The sequence below is a fragment of the Gymnoscopelus microlampas genome (assembly GCF_963454915.1).
Source record: "Gymnoscopelus microlampas genome assembly, chromosome: 3".
Lineage (NCBI taxonomy): Eukaryota > Metazoa > Chordata > Actinopteri > Myctophiformes > Myctophidae > Gymnoscopelus > Gymnoscopelus microlampas.
In genome coordinates, this window is record NC_139940.1 from 7,137,360 (window position 1) to 7,160,030 (window position 22,671).

The 22,671-nt window shown below is 41.2% G+C and overlaps 1 protein-coding gene and 1 pseudogene across 2 annotated transcripts in view; both read right to left on the reverse strand.

The window, feature by feature from the left end:
- The window catches only part of LOC311042553 (protein prune homolog 2-like), a 38,342-nt pseudogene extending 37,199 nt beyond the window's left edge, over nucleotides 1–1,143 (reverse strand). The window contains exon 1 of the transcript XR_014602868.1: nucleotides 1,096–1,143. The product of XR_014602868.1 is annotated as a protein prune homolog 2-like (transcript). The remainder of the gene's footprint in view (nucleotides 1–1,095) is intronic.
- A 200-nt stretch (nucleotides 1,144–1,343) lies between these two features.
- On the reverse strand, nucleotides 1,344–21,449 carry LOC311042552 (NADH dehydrogenase [ubiquinone] flavoprotein 1, mitochondrial-like). Its single transcript, XM_084053351.1, has 10 exons — nucleotides 21,351–21,449; nucleotides 19,905–19,993; nucleotides 19,494–19,664; nucleotides 18,037–18,220; nucleotides 15,529–15,718; nucleotides 10,678–10,890; nucleotides 6,763–6,929; nucleotides 6,053–6,134; nucleotides 3,874–4,019; nucleotides 1,344–1,458 (listed from the first exon to the last, which is right to left on the reverse strand). The coding sequence occupies exons 1-10, from the start codon at nucleotides 21,405–21,407 to the stop codon at nucleotides 1,363–1,365; spliced, it is 1,395 nt and encodes a 464-aa protein (XP_083909477.1). The 5' UTR covers nucleotides 21,408–21,449; the 3' UTR covers nucleotides 1,344–1,362.
- Between the last annotated feature and the right edge of the window lie 1,222 nt (nucleotides 21,450–22,671).

Here is a 22,671-nt window from a genome sequence, read left to right on the forward strand (position 1 = left end):
CCAATTTTGAGTCATAGATATTTCATAGACAACTGATGTAATAGAAGACTGAAATCATATTGTAGATGACTGACGTCACAGGCTGGGCAAATGAAGTCCGGGATCCAGACATAATTACCACGGTCCCACGTGACAATGATTAGATTTTTCGAAAGACTATTGGACTTGAAAGACGGCTTTAAAATCAATGGACACCGAGAGAGAATAAAACCTGAAGGTGGCAGACAAGTAGCAACATCATGGATGTCAACTGCCATGGAACCTCACAGAAGAAAGAAGAAGACGACGACGTATGGTAGCCTATCCACCGTCAACAACTCAATCGAGTGGTGACGTTTGTGGTCCTCCTACCTGGAAGCAAGTGGGCATTTTGCTCTTCCTGGTTTTCTCAAAGTCTATGGGTTTTTTTGAATGCCTAAAATAAGGTGGCTAAATGAAACTACAGATGTTGTCAGAGACATTACACAGCATCACGCCACACGCACGCACGCACACACACACACACACACACACACACACACACACACACACACACACACACACACACACACACACACACACACACACACACACACACACACACACACACACACACACACACACACACACACACACACACACACCATATAACGGGTGTTTACATTTCATCTGCACACTTCCAAAGGAAATAATTCCCTGAAACATTTTCACATATTTGGAATTTTCTTTACTATTGATATAACATTAATATATTGCCCAGCTTTGATAGAAGATTTTTAACTGTTCAGAGGAAGGTGTCATTATCTTCCTAACAGACTGAGAACCAGCTCATGTAGAGTCTCTCAATGTAGAGTCCATTCAAACAGAGAGAAACACAGCTGTTCATCTCTTTAATAATCATGTTGTTTAACCGCTTTCACCCTCGCATCCCTATTTTGGGCATTACAGGCAAAAATATTCAAACAATTTCAAATATTTTTCCAAAATACATATATATATATATATATATATATATATATATATATATATATATATATGCTATAGATATATGCTCACAATGCATCACTATTTTCACTATCCTACAAAGTATAAAATGGGGCTTAAGTGGTTAATTACCTGTGGTCTTCACTCTTCTGATCTGCATTGTGGAACCCATACAGTATGTGTGTCTATTTCATCATCATCATCATCATCATCATCTGTCTGCAACAACTTATGTAACAGCGATAGCAGCTAAACACATCAGAATAATGATACACATGTACAATAAACACTACTTATCCTCAGCTAGCAAATGAACAATGTACATATAATAACTGTGCTTCTTATTGTCTGTCTTACTTTTTAAACAAATACTTGAGCACACTGGACACAACCAATGTTTCAGACCATCTCCAGCACCGATTCTCTGGGAGGGTTGGTCTTGTTGTGCTCAGCAATACGACTCTCCATGGCCGGACGGAAATGACGGATCAGACCCTACAAACACACAAGGGCGTTGAAAAGATTATTAACATACACGTACATAACATATGAGCAACATTAGTCTTTATCATAATTATTATTAGCAAAGTAGTAGTAGTAGTAGTAGTAGTACTGTAGTAGTAGTAGTAGTAGCAGTAGTAGTAGCTACAATTTGAAATGTAGGCATTTAAAGCATTGGTTCTCAAAGTGGTGTCTGGGGACCCCCAGGGGTCCTTGAGGGACTTCCAGGGGGTCCCCAGCTAAATGATGGGATAGTTAGGAACCAAATGGACTCTTGTGGGTCTGTAACTCTGAGAGTGTACAAATGGAACCAAATTTGTACACTCTCAGAGTTAAATTAATGTTGATCTTACAATATAAATTGGGGTCCCAGAGATAGAAATGTCATTAAATGGGGGTCCGTAGCCCTAATGCATGTCAAACTGGGGGTTCTTGAAATTAAAATGTTTGAGAATCACTGCTAGAGCCGTAAAAATCTTCTCTTATGGCGGTCCCTGGCATATCTTTTCAAATGGGGGTCCATGGGCTAATAAGTGTCAAGTTGGGGGTCCTTGACATGAAAATGTCTGAGAACCACGGATTTACAGCAGACACTCTTATCCGGAGCAACTTACATAAGTAATGCCTCAGTAAACTAGGATCACAGGTAAACCAGGAACCTAGCGTCAGTCTCTAAACAATATACTATCACAAATAATGATCTGTAGATTGAAACTATAGCAGGGGTCTTCAACAGGGGGTCCCGGACCCCTAGGGGGTCCTCAGAGCTACTACAGGGGGTCCGCAAAATCTTTGTGTGATACGATTTTTTTTTTTACATTAACCACTTGAACCCTAGCATCCCTTTTCTGAGGAGAACTAGAAGCCAAAAATAGCTGATCTACAAGCTCACAACGCCTCGCGCTAGGGACTTGTAGATCAGCTATTTTTGGCAAAGAGATATAGGTGTAGAGGGGAAACAGAGCAGACCAAGTAAAAAAAAAAAGTTTAATCTGAAACACAATTTTATATAATATAGAGGGGGTCCCTGCTTCATCTCTCTGTCAGCTAGGGGGTCCTTAGCCTGAAAACGTGGAAGACCCCTGCACTATAGGATACCAGGCAAAGTAGTAACTCATAGTCATAACAGTAGTACTAGTAGTACTCAGTAATAGTAACAGTAGGAGTGTAGCACTAAAAGTTGTCTCTTGCTACTTAAGTATAAGTCAAATAGTGCTAAGCTAATAAGCTAAAGACCCAATAGAGGGCCTCCACAGAACCATGCAGGGGCTGAGCAGGCTCTTTGTACGGCAGCAGTGCTATATAGCACCCTAACCACCACAAAGAACCACTAAAGAACTGCTAAAGTGTGTGTGTGTGTGTGTGTGTGTGTGTGTGTGTGTGTGTGTGTGTGTGTGTGTGTGTGTGTGTGTGTGTGTGTGTGTGTGTGTGTGTGTGTGTGCGCGTGCGTGCGTGCGCGCGTGCGTGCGTGCGCGTTCTGGCCCCACAGTGGTGGAATGAACTCCCCACTGATGTCAGGACAGGCCCGGCGCCACGGGGGGGCCAGTTTCAAATTGTGCCCCCTCAGTTTATTTTGGGGAGAAAAAAAAATGAAAATGTATTTTTTTATAAATAATCGGTGAAATCAGGCAAAAATAAGAATTGAATAACATAAGCCTAACCCTAACCCTAACCCCGAAATAAAGTAACAAAAAAACGCCCCAAAACGTCCACAATCCGCGCAATTAACCGCAAAATTCCCGTGGGTCCCGCGACATGCACGCACGCTGCGCGTGCGTGCATGCTGCGCGACTGGTGTGCCCCCCCACAATTTTCAACTGCCCCCTCAGTCATTTCATCCTGGCGCCGGGCCTGTGTCAGGACAGCACAGTCACTGCCCATCTTTCGCCCCAGGCTGAAAACCCACCTCTTCAGTAAACACTACCCTTCCTCTTTGCCTTGCCTACTTGTTGTTAACTGGTTGTACGAACTCTTGTTTTATTGTTGTATTGTTTTATTGGATCTTGTTTAGTCGATACACTTATTTGTTTTAGCTCTTGCTCATTTGATTTTGCTATTTTGTCTCATCTGTTTAAGAAAGTAGGTAGCTGATATATTGCACTTTTACCTTAGCGCTACAGTAGGTATACTCTTGGTTGCTTGTTTTTGCAGAAAATGCACTTAATGCTTCTGGTGATTAGTAGTTTCGTTCCCTACCTATGTTGAATGCACTTACTGTAAGTCGCTTTGGATAAAATGCTAAATGACTGTAATGTAATGTAATGTAATGTAATGTGTGTGTGTGTGTGTGTGTGTGTGTGTGTGTGTGTGTGTGTGTGTGTGTGTGTGTGTGTGTGTGTGTGTGTGTGTGTGTGTGTGTGTGTGTGTGTGTGTGTGTTGTAATAATAACAGTAGTAATAAGGCATTCACCTGGACAGGCCATGCTGCTCCGTCTCCTAGAGCACAGATTGTGTGTCCTTCGATTTGCTTACTAAGCTCCCAGATGAGATCGATCTCTGACACGGCCGCCTGTCCTTTCACAAACCTCCACATTAATGCATTCATCCAGTCCACACCTGAGAGGAGAGAAGAGGAGACTATGTTTCACTTTTGTTGTACATTTTGTTGTTCTAGGTGCCAGTATGATATAGTCATTTCATTCTTAACCCATTGAGACCTGAAGCCGATTTTACATGTCTCCTAAATCCCAACAGTTTTCTGAAAAACCTATGTTTCTATATCAGTGGTGCTCAATCTTTTTCACGTCAAGGACCCCCAAAATTATATGTATTTGGCAGCGGACCCCCATCAAAATGTTTTGTTCCAGGGACCCCCAGAGGCAACAATTTGAGTTAAAAATGTTCGCTTTAAAAAATATATATATTCAAAGATTTGCACACATTTTCACGATTTTTCAAAAATAGCAGATCTACAAGCTCGTAGCGCGGCACTCGGTGCCGTGCTATGAGCTTGTATATCTGCTATTTTTGAATAGCCCAAAAGTGTAAAATAATGCTTTTTAGCTCAAATCTAAAAATGAGACAGTTCCAGGTCTCAATGGGTTAACCAATTTAGACCGGGAAAGAATCTGTGTCATTTTTAGATTTCTTTGGCTATTCAGAAATAGCAGATCTACAAGCTCATAGCATGCCGTGCCATGAGCTTGTAGATCTGCTATTTTTTGAAAAATCGTGAATCTTGAATATATATTTTTTTAAAGTGAACATTTGTAAAATATGTTGTTCCAGGGACCTCCAGAAGCAAAGATTTGAGTTGTTTCCAAAAAATATATGTATTCAAAGGATTTGCACGAATGTTCAAGATTTTTCTAAAAATAGCAGATCTACAAGCTCGTAGCGCGGCACTCGGTGCCGTGCTTTGAGCTTGTAGATCTACATCACGGCACTGACAGCACTGATAGCGCTGATATTACTGATGTCACAGTGCTGATGTCTCTGCTATCCCGCAAACACACAAAACTAATTTTACTTACACATTTGCACTCAAAGCACCCCTTTATAAGAAATAAGCCTTATCCTTTCATATGTACAAATATACTGTATGTTCATGTTGATGCATTATTGTCTTTAGAAATCTAATCAAAAAGTCTGTTAAAAAGATCTACATTGCAGAGGACCTATAGGCAAGACTTGGTATTATACAGTCTATTCTAACCAAGCTACAATGGCAGAACATATCACACGCCCTCTGGTGGTCAACAGTAGAAGACAGGGGTTAAACTGGGCAGCTCCTATAGTGACTACATTATACAACACTGTATCATATAAAATACTCAATGAATTCCCCCTGTATAAAGGCTTATTGGAACAATCCACAATTCAAAGAATATTGTTTTAAATTAATTGATTTATGCTTCATACCAGAAGTTCACAGACCTTTTAGCTCAAGACCCAAAAGAGAAGTTAGACGTTTGCCCGGTACCCAAACTAGTGAAAATAGCAGATCTACAAGCTCACAACACGCTACTTTGCGCCGCACTGTGAGCTTGTAGATCTGCTATTTTCACTACCACTAAAGTGTTTTTAATTTATTACCCTTATAACCCTAACCCTAACCCATGGAAATTATTTGATTTATTTTTATTGTATTTTACTTATGAACTACTTTTGAAATATGTTGGAATTAATTTAATTTATGAAAAGTTGTGATTTCTTTAATCAAAAAATATTTTGATTTGAATATTTTTACTCGTAGGGGTATTTATTCCCATAAAAGTCCATGATTATCATAGGCTGATTTAAATACTAGGGAGGCTACAAAGAAGATAGTGTGGCTATTCAGCAGATCAATAGTCACGTTCACACAAGAAACAGTGTCTCAAAGGAGGGAAACATTTACCTTTTGCTTTTAAAAAACAAAAAAAAACCTTAACATCTCTGCTTGTAACACTGTTAAACAACCAACTTTATTTTCACTTAATTCTGTAGATAAGACGGAGAAAACTAGATAAGCACCTTCCACAGACCTAACGTGACCCGTAAACATTGGTCTGCTACCCAAAGATGGGTCCCGACCCACTATTTGGGAAACAGTGCTTCATATACAGTATGTCTGCTTTTTAACCCAAAATGCAAAGGTTTTTCCTCACCCTCCCTGCAGGGGGTGCACTGGCCACAGCTCTCATGTTTGTAGAACTCCACCAGACGGGCGATGGCTCGGATCACATCTGTCTGAGACACATTATGTACATTGTTGTTAAAGATAACAAGTTGTGATGATGCACTGTGAGCTTGTAGATCGGCTATTTTCTGTGAAGCCCATGTGAACAGGGTCAACCAAATATAGGGCCTACTGTATATGGGAATATGGCCAGTTAAGTCTAAGGCCCGATGGGAATACGCTCAACTAAGTATAGGGCCCACGGTGATACGGTCAACATCAAGTATAGGGTTTAAGTAAGGGGTCTTCAACGTTTTCAGGCTAAGGACCCCCTAGCTGAGATGAAGCAGGGACCCCCTCTATATTATATAAAATTGTGTTTCAGATTAAACTTCTTTTGTTTTACTTGGTCTGCTCTGTTTTCCCTCTACACCAATATCTCTTTACCAAAAATAGCAGATCTACAAGCTCACAACGCCTCGCAGCGCGAGGCGTTGTGAGCTTGTAGATCGGCTATTTTGGGCTAAAGTTCTCCTCAGAAAAGGGATGCTAGGGTTCAAGTGGTTAATGGAAAAAAAATAAAATCGTATCACACAAATATTTTGCAGACCCCCTGTAGTAGCTCTGAGGACCCCATAGGGGTCCCGGACCCCCTGTTGAAGACCCCTGATTTAAGTGATTATAAGAGGTGTCGTTTACAGACGTATCCATGACGATGATGGCGGCGGTGCCCAGGGCCGTCTCTGCGCGGACCAGATCGTCAAAGTCCATCAGAACGTCGTCACACACGTGCCGAGGGATGATGGGCGTGGACGAGCCCCCTGGAATCACTCCTAATAGGTTGTTCCAGCCGCCCCTCACTCCTCCTGCAACCAATCACAGTAGAGGGGAAGGAGCATGAATAATGAGCCATTCTGTCGCCATATTATGACCCCCTTCCTTAGTTCCTTTACATACTGTATGATCAGAAACCATAGACCTGATCCCTGTCTCTCCTACACTGTCTCCCTCTCAGCTGTCCTACTGACTGTCTCTCCTACACTGTCTCCCTCTCAGCTGTCCTACTGACTGTCTCTCCTACACTGTCTCCCTCTCAGCTGTCCTACTGTCTGTCTCTCCTACACTGTCTCCCTCTCAGCTGTCCTACTGACTGTCTCTCCTACACTGTCTCCCTCTCAGCTGTCCTACTGTCTGTCTCCCAGCTTTCGTACTGTCTGTCTCTCCAACACTGTCTCCCTCTCAGCTTTCCTACTGTTTGTTTCTTCTACACTGTCTCACTCTCAGCTGTCCTACTGACTGTCTCTCCTGCACTGGCTCACTCTCAAATGGCCTACACTGCTTTGGCCTACTCTACCATACAGATGTATAGTTATATTGTGTTAACATACTCTACCATACAGATGTATAGTTATATTGGCCCTGATTCATAAAGGGATTTGCGACCATATTTTGTACGTACCGGCATTTAGGACAAGTCGTACATATCCACCTGATGCATAAAGATTTTTTGGTCTGTGTTTTGTGCGTCAGGTGCGCACGTTCTCAGGTCAGCCCCGAGGCTGGCGTACCAGGGCTGAAATGTGCGTATGTCTTTAGAATGCTTTATTCTTCATGTCAAAATCAATTACAACAGTGGCAAACCTCAAATAAAATATATATGTGCCCAACATTTGTCAACACATATATTTAAAACATTAAAAATAAATGTCAAACGATATATTGCTTGTAGCCTATGCATAATATAGACATGATGTAGATTCCATCGCTTTTTATTTATTTTCTAGGCTATATGAGTCGCAGCTGAATTATTAGGTGTGTGTTTGCCAGCGGGCCATCTCAGCCAAAGTATCACGTAATAATGAAAATAGGCTATGATGCCTTAATGAAACTGCGGAGGGACTGACTGCATCAGTGTCCGTGTCGCGGTATTAATTTGTAAAGCCTACTGTAGGCTACTGTATATTGATCACATGAACGCCACACACAACAGCCTAATAAATATTACCATCTGATGAGGAAAAATAAAGTGGATGAAAGCTGTGTCCAGAACCATTCCCCATTCCGACGTAGGACAGTGATATCCAAAATGAACTAATTTAATCAATAAGCTCTGGTCCATAATCGGATAGAAGCGTTCCACTTGTATGCCCTGGATTTATTTTCAACATCATATTTAAGGTGCGCAATGTTCATTAGAAAATGCTTATAATATCCTTTCCACGTTTTATTAGCCTTTTATTTGGTAATGGGGTTAAACCTTGTAAACTTCTTTATTCTCATTACACATGAGAGCATTTATTACGTGATCCGCTTCCAGACAGAACAGTAAGTTGTCAAGGCGATGCGACACCGCATATGTTATCTTAGACGAGAGACGGCAGAGTTGAACTTCAGCGTTGCCAGATGTTGTGAGAGAAATAAGCGACCAGGTCTAGGAAAACAAGCCCAAAAGAAGCAACTGGCACTTAGGCCATTATAAGCACTTTAATTAAACCGTTGTGAGCTTGTAGATCTGCTATTTATTTTTAAAATCGTGTAATAAAATTTGGAAGATTTTTTAAACATTCTAACAACACAAATCTGCCTCCAGCTCGCACAAAACATTTTCAGATGGGGCTTATAGGGATAAATTAGCATACATATTAACTTGGGGGTCCATGACATGAAAATATTTGAGAACCACCGGTTAAAACAATTAAACAATTGTGAAGCAAGCCCAAATAACTAACTACACTTTAGAAACAAGCCAAAAAAAACGCATCCCACAGCTCCCAATATTTACAAGCAACTTTACAGAAAAATTAGTCCAAAATCGCTTATAATAAGCGGACATGGCAACACTGTTTGGCACGGTTCAGCGCGGTGACGTTGAAGTTGGATGCTGTTGGATGCAGCCTTCCAGAGAGTAATCATCACACCTGGTCATACGCACTGGTCATACGCACGTCTCTGTCATATACGACACCCCTTTTGAATCGCACGTCCGTTAGTGAGTACCAGAAATACGACCTCCTTTACGAACTTCATTTACACCATATTTACGACCCTCATTATGAATCGGGGCCATTGTGTTTACATACTCTACCATACAGATGTATAGTTATATTGTGTTAACATACTCTACCATACAGATGTATAGTTATATTGTGTTAACATACTCTACCATACAGATGTATAGTTATATTGTGTTTACATACTCTACCATACAGATGTATAGTTATATTGTGTTTACATACTCTACCATACAGATGTATAGTTATATTGTGTTAACATACTCTACCATACAGATGTATAGTTATATTGTGTTTACATACTCTACCATACAGATGTATAGTTATATTGTGTTTACATACTCTACCATACAGATGTATAGTTATATTGTGTTTACATACTCTACCATACAGATGTATAGTTATATTGTGTTTACATACTCTACCATACAGATGTATAGTTATATTGAATCAACATGCTCTACCATACAGATGTATAGTTATATTGAATCAACATGCTCTACCATACAGATGTAGTTATATTGTACTACCCAGCCTGATCTCACAGAATGTAGTATACATTGCACAGACCCAGTGCACGTCATTCCGTGCATAGTCGCCTAGCCCTAGAAAACCCGAAAATCTGTGCATATGTACGGCGAGTCCCACGGTGGGCGCAACCGGTTGCAGCCCGGAAGCAGAGCAGTCCCCACAACAAAATGTACGACACAACTCAATCGGCACTGAGTAGGCTCGAGGGAACGTCGAAACGTTCGCTTTAGCTCGCTCGGTGGCCCCTCACGTGGCTCCAGTTCCCTTGAGACTGCACGCCTCCGAAATGGTTTAGTCACAATGGGGGAGATGCGAGGCGGCTATGCACAGATTTTCGGGTTTTTCAGTTGTCTATGCACGGAATGACACCTCCGTGCAATGTATACTAAGTTGTGTGAGATCGGGTTGCATTACCATACTCTACCATACAGACATTTATATTGTATTAACATACTCTATCATACAACACTGGTTAACCCTTTAAAGGAGGAGTTCACCCAAAAAATGACTTATTTTCTATCAATTGCACACCCCATGAAGCCTTGAATTCATGGATTTATTTTTGTTTTTGTGGCATCCCTAAGCCAATAATTTGATGACCGGGTGTGTATCCGGTAGGAGACACAAATAATCTACTTTGTGTCTCCTACCGGATACATTAGTCGGTAGGAGACGGGAATCAAATTATTGGCTTTGGAATGCCACAAAAACAAAAATAAATTCCCTTCATGGGGTGTGCAATTGATAGAAAATACAGTAAGTCATTTTTTGGGTGAACTACTCCTTTAAGACCTGGAACGCATCTGTGTCACTTTAGATTTCTTTGGCCATTCAAAAATAGCAGATATACAAGCTCATAGCGCGGAGCTTGTATATCTGCTATTTTTGAAAAATCTTGAAAAAATATTTTCCAGATTTTTTTCAAAAAACTGTTTAGGATTTAGAAAACATTTTTAAGAATCGCCTCAGGTCTTAATGGGTTAAAATAACATTTCATCCATTAAAAATGAACTATTACAGGTGCATTCCCACTCCCAGGGCGTGACAACATATTCAAAGTGGTGTCACTGACCTGCATGTCTGTCGATGAGCTCTCGCAGAGGGATGGACATCTCCTCCTCCACGGTACACGGGGTGTTGACGTGACCTGAGATGTTGAACAGTTTGGTCCCAGAGTTCCTCTCTCTGCCGAAGCCGGCGAACCACGCCCCGCCGCGGCGACAGATCGCGGGCGCCACGGCAACCGTCTCCACGTTGGACACCGTTGTCGGACATCCAAAGACCCCTGAAGAATGAATCAAAAAAATCTAAAAAGTTGTGAAATGTGCATTTTAAATTATAAATGGTTTATTGAATCATTAGAGGGGGTGTGATATTCTTTTGTTAAAATAAGTGTTTTATAGCTCTATATTCTGATGCTGCTATGGTGTTTGTGTTTGTGCAGTAACAGGTGTCTCCTTGTCTGTCCAGCTCTTTAACCCATTTAGACCGGGAGCGAATCTGTGTCATTTTGAGATTTCTTTTATTATTACTATTCAAAAATAGCAGATCTACAAGCTGGTATCGCTACGAGCTTGTAGATCTTTTTGAAAAAAATAATAAAGAAAATTGCGCAAATCTTTGAATACATAATATACTTTTAAAGTGAACATTTGTAACTCTAATCTTTGCTTCTTGGAGGTCCGTGGAACAACATATTTTGAGATGGGGGTCCGCGGCCAAATACATATCATTTTGGGGGGTCCTGGACATGAAAATTGAGAAACACTGATGTATAGTAGCAACATAGGTTTTTTCAAAAAACTGTTGAGATTTAGAAGACATTTATAGAATCCGCCCAGAAGCAAAGATTTGAGTTACAAATGTTCGCTTTTAAAAAAATAGCAGATTTTTTTTTTACATGTATACTGGACCCATTTTCCTTGTTTGTATCATTGTGTATGAGATATTTTTGGTGAGTTCACATAACTAGCATCTCTCAAAATAACATTGTATGAAAACAACAGTAGTTCACAGTCAGGACGAGCTGCTGTCTCATGCTTAATGCATACTTCACCATACGCCGGCGTTCCACGCACAATCAGATTTACAAGACTGCGACGAGCCTGTAGTAGGCCATGGGTTCCCATACTTTTCAGGCCACAATCCCTCAAAATAGTCATATTTGAACTGGGGACCCTCCACTCTGACCACCACTTGGAATTAGTAGGCATTACATTTAGTTTGACTCAGTTCTGCGAGGCGTTGTGAGCTTGTAGATCGGCTATTTCCACAATGTTTGCCTCTTTCTTACATAAGTTCAAGGTTCAAGGTTCAAGGTTAGCTTTATTGTCCCTTGCGGGAAATTGGTTTGCAGCCAGATCATAATAAAAAACAACATAACAACAACATTCAATACAAGACTGAGATCTAAGAACAGGGCACTACAGACAGAGAATTCATGTCATTCAAATTCAGAGTAGCAAAGTCATCAAAAGTGCATTAGTGGGCATTATGTGCAGAGAGGCAAAAATAAAGTGCTATCTGCTGTTCAGCAGTTGAATAGCAGCCGGGACAAAGGATAGTTTGAACCGTTTATTCTTTGCTTTGGGCACCCTCAGCCGACGGCCTGAGGGCAGCAGTTCAAACTCAGACCGAAGTGGGTGATCCTCTACTTCCAGGAGGGAGGAGGCTCTCTTAAGCATCTGCCTCTTATATAGTTCTATGAGTTGGGCTTGGGTTCTCCCAGAAATCTTGCTGGCCACTTTGACGAGGCTGCTTAGCCTGTTCCTGTTTGCCAGGGTCAAATTACCGTACCAGGCAACCATACAAAACATGAGAACAGATTCAATAAAACTTCTATAGAACAGTGTCATCATCACAGATGAGACATTAAAAGAACGCATTTTCCTCAGAAAAAAAAGACGCTGCTGGACTTTTTTAGATGTGGAGGCAACATGAGAGTCAAAGGAGAGTTTGTTGTCAAGAACGACACCCAGTATTTATAGCTCTCTACAACTTCAATTTCTGTGCCCTTGATGATTGTAGGAGCAGGACTGGGAGGAGTCCTTCTAAAGCTGATGATCATGTCTTTTGTTTTGGTCACGTTTAACTGTAAGAATGACTTGTCACACCATGATATGAAGTCATTGACAACTGGCCCATGCTGTACCTCATTGTCCTCAAGAAGGCTGACAATTACAGAGTCATCAGCGAATTTGACAATATACCTGTTAGGGTGATTGCTACAACAGTCGTTGGTATACAGAATGTACAGTAGTGAGGAGAGACAACAGCCTTGGGGAGAACCAGTGGAGGAGAGCAACAGAGAAGACAGGACCTCATTTACCCTCACGCACTGGGACCTAACAGTTAAGAAGTCTATCCAGCCAACAAGGTTAAGATCCAGATTTAAAAAATTGATTAGCTTCTGGGCTAGAAGATGTGGCTGGATTGTGTTAAAGGCAGAGGAAAAATCGACAAACAACTGTCTGGCATGTGTTTTTTTTCCCTCGAGGTGGCGGTACAAAAAATGCAGTAGGGTGATAGTGGCATCATCTACACCTCTTCCAGACCTGTATGCAAACTGCAGGGGATCTAAAGATTTCTCCACCTGCTTTAGGATGTTATCTTTGATTAGCTTTTCCAAACATTTCATTACTAATGAAGTCAAAGCAACAGGCCTGAAGTCATTTAATGACTTTGGGGTCCTAATTTTGGCAACTGGGACAATTGTGGACTGTTTCCATAACTTAGGGACCCGCTGTTGTTGAAGAGATAAGTTAAAAATAAAATGAAAAATGCTGCAGAGCTGTTCAGCACAAGTTGAGAGAACCTTACCACATATGTTGTCCGGCCCTGGACTTTTTGACTTAGTGTGTCTGAGGTGTTTTTCCACACTTTTTTTGTCAATAACTAGGGCTGGAGGAGCTCTAGTCTCGTTCTTTAATTCAGTGATTTTATCAGCAAAATCCTGATTCTCAAATCTCAGGTAAAACTTATTTAGCTCATCGGCCAGCTGTGTGTCTGAGTTAAACCCAGGCATGGAGATGTGCTTATGGCCTTTATCATCTGACCCTGTCATAGATTTCATGCCGTTCCATGCTTCTCTGAGGTTATTACTGCTCAGCTCAGCTTCGATTTTGTTTTTGTACCCGAGTTTACTTTTTTTAATTTCAGACTTGATCTCCCTGTTTAGTTCCCTGACCTTGGGTAGATCACCCTCATTGAAGGCATTTTTCCTGTCATGTATTAAGCTTTTTAGGGCTGATGATGCCCAGGGTTTGTTGTTAGGAAAAACCTTAACAGTCTTAGTGGGAATAACATTGTCTTCACAGAACGTTATATAGCTGCACACAGCGTCTGTAATTTCATCAATATTGTCAGATGATTCTGTAAACACAGACCAATCTGTGCAGTCGAAGCACCCCTGCAGGGCAAGGGAGGAATCCTCATTCCAGATCTTCACCTGTCTTTTCTGCACCTTCTCCCTCCTTAGAACAAGTATTTGACAATTTGGCCAATTTGGTGTTAAAAAGGCCTTAAAAATGTGCAGACACCCTGTAGTGTATATACACTTATACAGTATGTTGGTTTGTTTACTGTTGAGTGAGAAAACAATGTTGTACATTAACCCTTTAAGACCGGTAATGGATCTGTGTCATTTTAGATTTCTTTGGCTATGTTTGGGAACAACATATTTTGAGATGGGGGTCCGCGGCCAAATACATATAATTTTGGGGGTCCTTGACATGAAAAAGTTTGAGAACCACTGATATTACAGCGACATAGTTAAAAAGAAAAAAAAACTGTTAGGATTTAGAAGACATTTGTAGAATCCCCCCCAGAAGCAAATATTTGAGTTAAAAATTTTCACTTTGAAAAATATATATATTCAAAGATTTGCACACATTTTCAAGATTTAAAAAAAAAATAGCCAAAGGAATCTTAAAGGGGCTACACCATGAATTAAAAAAATATATATTATATATAAATATTGCCCCCTAATACGTTTTAAACAGGTTGTAAGCCTAAAAAACATCCAGATATTTTTTCTCACAATCTGACTGTCTGTCATTCCAAGCTTTTTCAGCTGCAATACCAAAACGTCCTATTGGGCAGGGGGGAGCTACTGAGCAATTCTGTCTGGCCATCGTCAATGCAACATCAGTGCAAGTGACATCACTTGCACAGCCATTCTGAAATGGCCTGTTCAGACACGCCCATTCAGAAAATCCATGAAATGAGCATGAATGACTGAATGTTAAAAAAATATATTTTTTTGGGTACAAGAGACACTGGGGAGCCCCAAAAATACTAAAAACCTAAAAAAAAATGAAATTCATGGTGTAGCCCCTTTAAAGTGACATAGATGCGTTGTGATCCGGATTGAATGGGTTAAGCTAATCATCTGGGGGTCCATGACCCACAGTTTGAGAACTACTGCTGTAGGCCATTGGTTCTCAAAGTGGGGTCCGGGGACCCCCAGGGGTCCTTGAGGGAGTTCCAGGGGGTCCCCAGCTAAATGATAGATTAGGCACCAAATGGACCCTTATGGGTGTGTAACTCTGAGTGTACAAATGGAACCTAACGGGTCCATTTGGTTCCATTTGTACACTCTCAGAGTTAAATTGACATTGATTTTACAATATAAATTGCGGCCCAAGTGATAGAAATGCCATTAAATGGGGGTCTGTAGCCCTAATGCATGTCAAACTGGGGGTCCTTGAAATTAAAATGGTTGAGAATCACTGCTAGAGCCGTAAAAAAAATCTTCTCTTATGGGGGTCCCTGCAGCATATCTTTTGAAATGGGGGTCCGCGGGCTAATAAGTGTCAATTTGGGGGTCCTTGACATGAAAAGGTTTGAGAACCACTGCTGTAGGCTATATATTCAACCCCGTCGTACAGTGAAGTACATGTATACTGTACTAGTACCGCTTTACCGATGTCGGCGGGGAAGGGCGGTTTGAGGCGGGGCTTCCCTTGCTTCCCTTCGATGGACTCGATGAGAGCCGTCTCCTCCCCGCAGATGTACGCTCCGGCTCCTCGCACCACGAACACGTCGAAGTCGAACCCTGAGCCGCACGCGTTCCTGCCGATCAGTCTGGCTCTGTACGCTTCGTCGATCGCCACCTGGCAGAGAGAGGACGTGGAATTAAAGGAACATTTCACCCATTTTCAACTTTGTCTTCATTCACATAAGAAACCTCTTATCTCCATATTTAAACTTTTTGTGATTTATTTTTGGTAAATGAATGCCCTACTTGATCATATTCTACACACAGCGTCACACAAAAGCATCAAAAGCACTTTTGCCATTTTTTTATTTGAATCTTGAAAAGTAACAGTTTTGGACACCCGACAGAGACGATATACTGTAATATCCATAGAGGTATAATATAACTAGAGGGCGGATTGCCCCGCCCGCCCCCAGCTATTCATTTCAATGAAAGTGCTCACTGGCGTTTTGAAGCACCCGGAAGCCTGCCGGAAGTAGAATTATTGAGACGTTTTTGGGGACACCATAGAGTTATGAGCATGCGCACTAGTGTCCTTTTTGCGTCCTACGGCAGCCCGTGTGTCAAGGAATGAACGCGAGATATTTATCAAATACACTCGAGATGCATATGTATATGTAAATGCATATGTATTTATGTATAATATATTTACATATTTATATCTATATATATAAATATCTCTCAGTATGTTTTGCTCGTGCATGTATTTCTCCCCGCCTGCAGTTCCAGCTTGAGCCACTGGGGTGGCGGCTTCAATGTCTCTCAGCAACTCTGGGGGCTTGGTTATATATCGTATGATAGTGTCTCAGGGGAGGGCCGTGGTAGGTTCAGAAACCTGCCTACCAGTGACATCATCGGTGGGGATGCCAAGCGGAAAACTACAGGTATTCCAAGTGTTGAAGAATGATGGTAGAATAGAATTACACACGTTGTTATTATGTTCAACTTTTGCCTCGTGACATGTTCTGACCATCTGCATATCACAGAGTCAAGATGACATGTCTTGTCATCTTGTCACCAGGCACAGGCCTGGTATCTATTGTTTAGGGTACAGCTTGGTCCCGCCGTGACACAAGCAGAGTTCATCCATTATCTTTAAACTATAGGCTCTGTCTCTGCTTTCCTCAGAGAACTACTTACCACCAGTGGTGGAAAAAGTACTCAAATGTTGTACTTAAGTAAAAGTCTCAATACTGCAATTTAGAAGTACTCTGTTACAAGTAAAAGTCCGGAATTCAAAATTTACAGTAAAAAGTAAAAGTACAAAAGCATTGCTATAAAAATGTAGTGAAAGTACCAAAAGTAAAATAACTAAAATGTTTGAAAATAGCATATCCACAAGCTCACAACGCGTCGCGGTGCGACGCGTTGTGAGCTTGTGGATCGGCTATTTTCAAATAGCCTAAGTATAAAATAGGGCTGATGTATTTTTTATAATGTTATAAAAGTAACTAAAGCTTTCAAATAATTGTAGTGGAGTAAAAGTACAATATTTGCCTGTAAGATGTAGTGGAAGTGGAGTAGAAGTAAAAGTATGTGGAAATTGGACCTAAAATTTGTACTTGAGTACAGTACTTGAGTAAATGTACTTAGTTACTTTACACCACTGCTTACCACCACCATGTATTAAACTTCTATCTTATAACGTGAAGTGTCTCCGACTCTGTCTGCCTCAACAATTACCAACCGATGCAGAATCCCTTGACACTTAAGCTAATGGAAACTATACTGCGTGTGCGTATGCGTGTGGTCACTGCCTATAGGGCAGTGAAAGGAACAGCTCCTTCCTACCTCCGGGCTATGGTTGATGCCTACACCCGACCACTTCGGTCTGCCACCTTGGGGCGACTGATTGCCTTGTCACTCAAGGGTCCTTCTGGTCGATCGACACGGTCACGACTTTTTTCTGTTCTGGCCCCACAGTGGTGGAATGAACTTCCCACTGATGTCAGGACAGCAGAGTCACTGCCCATCTTTCGCCGCAGGCTGAAAACCCACCTCTTCAGGAAACACTACCCTTCCTCTTTGTCTGGCTTACTTGTTGTTAACTAGTTGTACGAACTCTTGTTTTATTGTTGTACTGTTTTATTGGATCTTGTTTAGTCGATACACTTTTTGTATTAGCTCGTGCTCATTTGATTTAGCTATTTTGTCTCATCTGTTTAAGAAAGTAGGTAGCTGATATATAGCACTTTTACCTTAGCGCTAGGTATACTCTTGGTTGCTTGTTTTTGAGGAAATGCACTTAAGACTTCTGGTGATTAGTAGTTTCGTTCCCTACCTACAGTATGTTGAATGCACTTATTGTAAGTCGCTTTGGATAAAAGCGTCTGCTAAATGACTGTAATGTAATGTAATGTAATGTAATGTAATGTGTGCGTGTGCGCGTGTGTGTGTGCGTGTGCGTGGGCATGTGTGTGCGTGCGCGCGTACCTGTAAGTTGGAGGACTCATTGTAGAACTCTCCTCTGATATAGATGTAGGCAGCGCGGGCTCCCATGGCTCTGCCGGCCACCAGGCAACCCTCTATGAGTTTGTGAGGGTCGTGGCGCATGATCTCTCTGTCCTTACATGTTCCCGGTTCTCCCTCGTCCGCGTTCACCACCAGGTACTTGGGCCTGAAACGAGACCACATACACAACGACTACTACTCTCAGTTATGTTCTCATTGGCAGAACGTGCATATATTTTCGTGCGCACATATCTGTCAAAAGTAAATGAACACAACAAAAGCTTGAGAGCTTATTTCTGTTGTGGTCATTTGAGTGCAAATGTGTGTGTAAACTGAATGCGTTGTGTTTGCGGCTGTGGGGGGGGGGGGGGGGGGGGGGGTCGGAAAGACATACGGGAAAATAACGGGTCCATTTGGTTCCATTTGTACACTCTCAGAGTGGGGGGGGGGGGTCCGTAGCCCTAATTCATGTCAAACTGGGGGTCCTTGAAATTAAAATGGTTGAGAATCACTGCTAGAGCCGTAAATATCTTCTCTTATGGGGGTCCCTGCATGGCATATCTTTTGAAATGGGGGTCCGCGGAATAATAAGTGTCAATTTGGGGGTCCTTGACATGAAAACCACTGCTCTATTAGGTCCAGCTACTATTCAGACTGCTCGTTATGGAGGACTTAAAGTTACATAAATGGTCCTTGTCTTTGAGTAGCATTTTAAAGCTGCAAACTGTAACTTATTTTAAAGGTATTGTAGGGAACATTAAGCCTAAATTTAAAATATATATATATATATATATATATTTTGCATTTTTTCCCCTCTATCAGCCACTATATAATGATGCTGGGGTGTTTATATGCATTGAAACGCAGTCCTCCTTCTGAAATCCGTATTTTCCCTAATGTTTATGTGTTCTATGATTATGTCCGGGACGTAAATTAACGCACGCATGTGCGCGTCCGTGCGCGTCCGTGTCCGTATGAACGTTTACTTTCGGTTTTAAAACGCTCTCAAACTTCGTTTTTGAGGCACAGAATTTACTTTTAAGATAGCGTGTGGATAGAATTTAGTTGTTTAACTTCATATATGTGGTCAATTTATCATGAAAGAGCCTATTTAAAAATAAAAATTCAGAGAACCAGCAAGGCGGGAATTTCCGCATATTGTATCCCAATAAAGCAACCTGTTTTCGGGCACAATCCCTTGAAAAGTACCTCTCTATGGAAGTCCTTCCTGCGTCACCCCCTGGTGGTCGGGGAAAAGTACTGCTGGTGTTTATTTACCTCTGAACTCCCGTGTATCCCTATAAAACATTACTTTAACCACTGGTAGCACACTGGTTCCCAAACTGTCTTTACTAGTGCACCCCCGTTCTTCTGAGTACAAGGCCTTCTTCCTGACACTGATGCATGCATTTAGGTAATAATAATATCATCAGTATTACCTGCCATCATCTGGTTTGTTCATGAAGCTCCATTTCATGCCAGTGGGGAAGCCGGCCCCTCCCCTCCCCCGCAGCCCAGAAACCTTCACCTCATTTATGATCCACGCGGAACCCTTCAGGAGAATGTCCTTGGTCTTATACCAGTCTCCTCGCTTTAGCGCCCCCTTCAGTCTAGGAGGATGAGGAGGGAGGGTGAAGGAGAGGGGTAATATCAAACACACAAAAACAAACAACAACAAAAATGTTATTATTTTTTCAAATTTTCAAAATGTTCAAAAATCTACAGGCTCACAATGTGTCGTATCGCTACGTGTGAGCTTGTATATCTGTAATTTTCTGTGTAATAAGCTTCATTTTAAACTGTATTTGTGTATGTTCAACAGCAGTGTATACTGCATTGACGTTTCTTACTTCCAGTCATGACGTCCATATAAATTAGTGAAGATTCGGTCCTGGTCACTCAGAGGACCAAACTTGGTCTTCTTTGGCTTCTCCTGGACCTGCATGAGACACACAGAAGACCTGAGTTACTACAGTATGGACAACTACAACTACTACTACTACTAATAATAATAATAATAATAATAATAATAATAATAATAACGTATTTCTAGCTAACATAAGATAACCTTCAAAGGAGCATTTCACCACAAATGACATATTTTCAATCAATTACACACCAATTCATGGAGATTTGTTTGCTTTTGTCGCATTCCTAAGCCAATCAGACTGGCATAGTCGCCGGTATGACCCGGTCATCAAATTATTGGCTTGCAACAAAGGAATGAACTACTGCTTTAAGATATAGCTTAAAGGCCACCATATAATGCATATAGGTCTGATAAATGTTTTGTGCCTGTCAGAATGCACCCCCCTCTCTATGAACTATATTTAAACATTGTTTTACAGTTTGATAACCATAACATGGATTTTTTTTTAATGTAAACTCATAATAATAATGCTTTAAACAACATCAAGATGTTTTGTTTGACCAAAACATGTGAAAACTAGTGTGTTGGTCTGTTGGATGACTTATCTCAAGCACATTTCATATTGAAATGAACTCGGCATGTATATGTCCTTTAAATGTAAAAAGATATACAGGAGTTAATGCAAAGCTCCCACAACATCAATTAACCTACAATTATCTCTACAGCTATCCCTATCATTATGCCAGTTAAGTTAATCATATTCAAATATTATCAAAGGCTTAAGGAAGGCTTACAAGTGTGCAGTATGCTATGGAACAGTTTGATATGCAGTAACGAATACAAGAACGCTCGCCCCAAAACACACTCACCCCGGGCCAAATCCGGCGACCTCGGAAGGGTCGCCACCAGGTAATCTTAAACGTAACCTCAGTAAAACTATGCCTAAACCTAACCTTGTTCCTAAACCTAACCTCAGTAAAACTATGCCTAAACCTATAACCTTGTTCCTAAACCTAACCTCAGTAAAACTATGCCTAAGCTTGTTCCTAAACCTAACCTCAGTAAAACTATGCTTAAACCTAACCTTGTTCCTAAACCTAACCTCAGTAAAACTATGCCTAAATCTAACCTTATTCCTAAACCTAACCTCAGTAAAACTATGCCTAAACCTAACCTTATTCCTAAACCTAACCTCAGTAAAACTATGCCTAAACCTAACCACAGACAGTAAAACTATGCCTAAACCTAACATTATTCCTAAACGTAACCTCAGTAATGCCTAAAACTAAACTTATTTCCTCAACGTAACCTCAATAAAACAAATACAACCGCTGGGGGCGAGCGGTGCGCGGAAAAAATGGGGGCGCGCGTGTTTTGGGGCGAGCTTTCCGGTTACCTTAGTAACTAGTGTAGATTGTAGACCTACTTGTTTCGCTGCGGTGCCGTAGCTCAAAGCAAGGGTCCGAGGGACACGTTGACGCATCACAACTGAGCGCACACCTGCGCCGAATATGCGACCCAGTAACATCCTGCAGAGCAACAACAACAACAAGGTGCAACAAACATCATCAAAACTAAACATCAAACACCTGCAGGAAGACATGGCGTTGTTTTTACTCACTATACAAAGTAGAGCAGTGGTTCTCAAACTTTTTCATGTCAATGACCCCCAAATTGACACTTATTTAGCCCACGGGCCCCCATTTGAAAAGATTTGCCAAGGACCCCCATAAGAGAAGATTTTTACAGCCAGAACCAAATGAACTAGAGGTCGTCCTGTGACATGCTGTACGAAAATATCAGACCTACAAGCTCACAATACATCGCAGATACGGTGCATTGTGAGCTTGTAGGTCTGCTATTTTCGGTGGGCGACAGAGCATAAATTAGGTTTAACCACAAAAGTTTGAGCAATTAGTTTAGTTGTGTTTACCTGCAGCAGGGTGGTTGGACGAGCAATCACATGAATAAAATAACAATACTACTACTAATAATAATAGCCTACAATCTTTGCCGGGTGGAAGCGTGTCTCAGGTTGTAGGAGGTGCGATAATTAAATTAAATGTAATCAGATTAACTACAACGTCACCAGCTCACTGCTGTGCTGAGGTACTTATTTGTGCCTCGTTTGATTCTGTAAGGCACTGCTTCTTTAGAGAGAATCACTGAAAAAGGATATATCTATATATACACACACACACACACACACGCACGCACGCACGCACGCACACACACACACACACACACACACATGTTACCCTGACTAATACAAGTATTACTACATAATAAAACTAAATAAAATAATACAAGTATTACTTCGCACACACACGCGCGCGCGTGTGTGTGCGTGTGTGTGTGAGTGAGAGAGAATGTATAGCATTTGACATCAGCCAACTAATTCGAAAAGTTTAAGAGGTTATCCTATTGTTGTCACATTGAAAAACATTCTGTTTTGATATTAAAGAATCCAATAATACCACCATAACACCAGACAAGATATACATATTTTCTTTATTTGTTTTCTTTACATTATCGGAAACAAATGATGAGAAATGAGTTTAATATCTCTGAGGTCAACTAAAAACTGAAAACAAAAATGTATCCCTGATAACGGGGTCTCTATTCAAACCGGGACCCCCACCCACATCCCTTCACCAAGCCAAGAAAACAAACGCACACACTGACCCATCCCTCACACACACACACACACACACACACATTGCTTCTTTTACACCCCAACACCTCGA